The sequence below is a fragment of the Henckelia pumila genome, chromosome 3 (genome assembly GCF_033568475.1).
Source record: "Henckelia pumila isolate YLH828 chromosome 3, ASM3356847v2, whole genome shotgun sequence".
Taxonomy (NCBI): Eukaryota; Viridiplantae; Streptophyta; class Magnoliopsida; order Lamiales; family Gesneriaceae; genus Henckelia; species Henckelia pumila.
The window spans coordinates 138,198,234-138,202,525 of record NC_133122.1 but is presented as its reverse complement, the minus strand read 5'-3'; the positions used below and the strand labels follow the sequence as shown (position 1 = coordinate 138,202,525).

Below are 4,292 nucleotides of genomic sequence, written 5' to 3'. Positions count from 1 at the left end.
ATTATTTTTCTTGTAAAAAAAGATTGTTTTTTAAAAATCGTCGTTGTGTTAATATATCCTATCCATAGTTATTATTTATACTAGTTTGTTTTTTTATTAATGTGATATAAAAATTATCGAGGACTAAACTGCAATGATAAAAATTATTAAGAGATTAAACTACGATTTAAAATATTAAAATTTTTAAAAAAAAATAGAGAAAGGGCAATTTTGGATGAAAAGATTAGGGCTGGTGAAAAATATCGAAATGCCGTCATACCGCCTTTACCGTACCCATAAAAAAACCGTATATACCAAAAATTTCGGTATGTATACCGAATTTTTTGGTACGATATCGGTATCAGAAATTTCGATATCGAAATTTTCGATATGGTATGCGATATACCGTACCGAACCACCCCTAGAAAAGATGGTGTCCTCACTCTCTAGCATGTCTCTAGCCCCTAGAAAAGATGGTGTCCTCACTCTCTAGCATGTCTCTAGCATGTTCATCTATTATATATATATATATATATATATATATATATATATATTTGAACGATATAGTATAGATATATAGTATAGATAAGTTGTGTCTCCATGTCAATTATAATAAAATTTATTTTCGCTCATTCTAGCTGTTTTTTGGCTCCATCTCGAAATTTCTAACCCACTCACTATTTTAGGATTGGCTATTTTTTTTAAAACAAATTTTCCCATGATAAAGTCCTAGATAAAAATAATTAGAATACGTTACAAATCAAAAAATAATTTCTAAACCCACTCACTATTTTAGGATTGGCTATTCTTTTCAACGGAGAAGAAGAGAATTCAGGCCCGAGAAATATGGATCAAATTATTTTTTTTTCCTTTAAATATTTGTGAGATTTTTTCATAAGTCAATTTTGTGAAACGAATTACCCAATCAATCTATATTTAAAAATATTAATTTTTTACCGTAAATATAGATTGGATCGATCCTGTCACAAGAGACTTTGATACTATATCTATTTTTTGAATGATCATTTCATCAAAGGGAAATCCTTCTTAATTTGTGTTCCTTAACCAAATATTGTTACTCAACACTGAAGGATAATCTTATTTATATATTTTAGAAAAGGAAAAGCATTAATACACACATCACACAAACCAGTAACTCAAAAGGCTTAACAATGGGAGACATAAATTACAAAAGTTGAGGCTTCTAACTAATAAATGAAAACAAATCAAATCAACGGGGGCTGTTTATTGCGTGGATCAAAGGGGAAGTCCCCGTATGCTGCATTGTGTAAGGCCCGGTGCTAGCTGGTGGACTTATAGTCACAGTGTACAAGTCTGTTGCTTCTTCCTCGTTCATCAATCCCACAACTTCTTCCTCAACCTCTGGCTGCAGAATCCATGGATGATTGGAAAACTTTCGTAAACCTTCGAGTTCCATAACCACTTCTTTCATCGTCGGCCTCTCCTCGCTGTGTAGCTTAAGACATCTCTTTATGAGCTCCGCAACGGCCTGGAGTTGCTCCAAACTCCCTTCTCTACGTACTCGGGGATCCAAGATTTGGAACAAGCGGTTGGTTTTTAGGGACATCAAGAAAAACGTTGACAGGCTCTTTTCGTCATCTGTTTTCGTGTTGGAGAGTGGCTTTCTCCCTGTCATCAGCTCTGCAAGAACGACTCCGAAGCTGTAGACGTCGCTTTTGTCAGTTAACTGGCCTGTGTGGAAGTACTCGGGGTCTAAGTATCCCAACGTCCCTTGGACTAGAGTGCTCACTTGTGTTTGATCGATGGGAACTAACCTTGAAGCCCCAAAATCTGATATTTTTGCGTTGTAGTATTCGTCTAAGAGTATGTTTGGCGACTTTACGTCTCTGTGGATTACCGGCATTGCTGCTGAAGAATGAAGATAGGACAATGCACTAGCAGACTCAATGGCTATTCTTATACGATTGTCCCACGAGAACCAAGGCATACCCCCGCTGTTATGGATGTGATGAAACAAAGTTCCGTTTGAGACATATTCGTACACTAATAAAGGGACCTCTGTCTCCAAACAACAGCCCAGAAGTTTTACAACATTTCTGTGATTGACTTGAGTCAAGATAATCACCTCGTTTATAAACTGTTCGATCTGGTTCTGATCCATTACTCTAGACTTTTTGATGGCCACAATTTGCTGTGGATCCGTCAAAAGTCCTTTGTAGACTGTTCCATAGCCTCCCCGGCCTAGGATTCGGTCTTCTGCATAATTGTTGGTGGCCTTTTCGAGTTCTTGCGCTGTAAAGATCTTGGTCGATTTCATGCTAACCTCGTTGGAAGAAAGCTGCTGTTTCAACAGCAATCCTCCATTCTGCTGGAAGAATTTCTCCCTCAGTTTCATTAGCTTCCTGGATTTGATACCGAAGTAAAGCCAAGTCGCAGCAATAATTATGCCTAAGAAGCCAAAACTCATGCCTGGATTCAAATTTAGAAAGATCAAGCAAAGGTGACTTGTTATGCCCCGTTGATGAAAAGGTCCACTATAGACCATAAATATATAGTTGTCAACAGATTTGAAAATTATGATAAAATTCGTGTTTCCGAATTTGAAATAAAGAAACTGGCAAAATGGTTGAAGATTCGACCGAAAAAAATGAGTACCTAGTGCAAACTTGAGAACTGGAAACTCTGAGTTCTTAGCAATGCATCTGTGTCCATCTCCTTCTCCATCGCCGACGTATCCCTTGGCGCAAGAGCAGATATAACCGCCGGGGGTGTTGATACAAGTGGCGTGTGCATCGCACGGATTATTTTGGCATTCATTTATATCTGCCAATGAGAATTATATGTAAATACATTGGTCCATTTGACTTGTAGACAGGGAGGGGCAGATTTTATTAATCAATATGTTTACCTGTGCAGCCTGGACTTAGATACGGATTCCCCTGGAATCCTTGGGAACAGTTGCATCGATATCCTCCACGGCCGGTATCCGCCAAGTCGACGCAATAGCTATTCTGCTGGCAGGCATAATCATTAGACCTCTTAGCTTCGCTGCAGTTTTGAGACCCAATGCCCCAGTCGAGAATCACCGGCACTTGGTCCGTGACTGTTTGCATGAAACTCGGGTCGTCGAGGTTTGCTATGGTGAAATCAAAGCTGTCGTAATCTCCAAGAAAGGCGTATCCACAAGGGCTGAACGACGAAACTGTTTGATGACTAGAGAGAGTAAGCAGTCTGGTTTCGAAGTTCTGTAAGCCCCTCGGGATCTCAATTTGGCAGCATCCGATTCCAGTACATTCCCCTTCGATCACATCACTGATATTTGAGCACATCGCCACGCATCCGCTGCTGAAATTGCGTGGTGATGATGCTTGTATCAGCGCGAAATCGTCGCACCCCACGATGGTGAACCTATTAGAATCAGAAAAGGTTAAAGGGGTCCCTGTAACATTGATGGACATGGTGTAATTCCTAAGCCCATCAGGGCCGTAGCATCTTCGGGCGACCCAGTTCTTGACGCTCATGGTGCCATCCGTGATGTCTATAATCTCCATATTCCCTGAGTTGATGAAGGGTCTTGGTGGATTGAATGAAGTGTTGCAGTTAACATTGAATCCGCGGCCGAAAGAACAGCCGGTCTCGATGCCAACGCCGAACGGGTAAGGAACTGTCAAGTTGCCACAGCTTCTTTGGCAATTAGGCTTGGCGATTGTTGCACCTTGTGTGATTAATCTTGTGTCCGTTCTTGCTAGAGTCAGTGGGAGGCATAATACAAGATGGAACAAGACGGAATATTTCAACCACATCATATAACGACTGATTTGATCAAATATACGCTCGTTTCTGGATTGAATCAGTGGGATATGGTGGATGCATTTTCAGTTTCTGGGAAATCTACAAGCTAATTTAGAGCCTAAGAGTTGACATTGTGAGGTAGAGAAAGTAAACGCAGCTACTCGTTGATTTCATATTTTTAAGCAGGGTTGACTGCAAACACGTTTGCTTTGAGTGGCCATGTTACGGGTAGATAAATAAATGAAAGCAAGTTGAAATAGAATATAATTGAGAAGTTGACTTGATGCTTTTGTGTTAATTTGAACGTAGTGGGAATGTTAACCTCGTGAAATAGGCTCTTTTTGTCCAATACATATAACAACAGCTAATGAGATTCCAAATCGCTTTTGAGTTTTGACTTGGTCATTTATGAAGCGCACAAAATTTTTATGAGACGTTCACGATATAATTTTATGAATCAATATATATCTCTTGTTAGGTTTAATTTATGGAAAAAAATTTAGTTTTATGCAAAAAATATCTAGGGCTTAATTGCACAC

The 4,292-nt window shown here is 39.3% G+C and overlaps 1 protein-coding gene across 1 annotated transcript; it reads right to left on the bottom strand.

Annotated features, from left to right (window-relative positions):
- Nucleotides 1–1,065: 1,065 nt before the first annotated feature.
- LOC140887840 (wall-associated receptor kinase 2-like) lies at nucleotides 1,066–3,941 on the bottom strand. Its single transcript, XM_073295350.1, has 3 exons — nucleotides 2,870–3,941; nucleotides 2,617–2,784; nucleotides 1,066–2,430 (listed from the first exon to the last, which is right to left on the bottom strand). Exons 1-3 carry the CDS (start codon nucleotides 3,765–3,767, stop codon nucleotides 1,211–1,213), a joined length of 2,286 nt encoding a protein of 761 aa, XP_073151451.1. The 5' UTR covers nucleotides 3,768–3,941; the 3' UTR covers nucleotides 1,066–1,210.
- Between the last annotated feature and the right edge of the window lie 351 nt (nucleotides 3,942–4,292).

What these genes read in the sequence shown, in the direction of transcription:
- LOC140887840 (XM_073295350.1), bottom strand. Translation starts at nt 3,767, where the DNA reads ATGATGTGGTTGAAATATTCCGTCTTGTTCCATCTTGTATTATGCCTC. An exon ending in TCTAAGTCCAGGCTGCACAG is followed by an intron (nt 2,785 to 2,869) that starts GTAAACATATTG and finishes TCTCATTGGCAG; the next exon opens with ATATAAATGAATGCCAAAAT. An exon ending in AGTTCTCAAGTTTGCACTAG is followed by an intron (nt 2,431 to 2,616) that starts GTACTCATTTTT and finishes ATTTGAATCCAG; the next exon opens with GCATGAGTTTTGGCTTCTTA.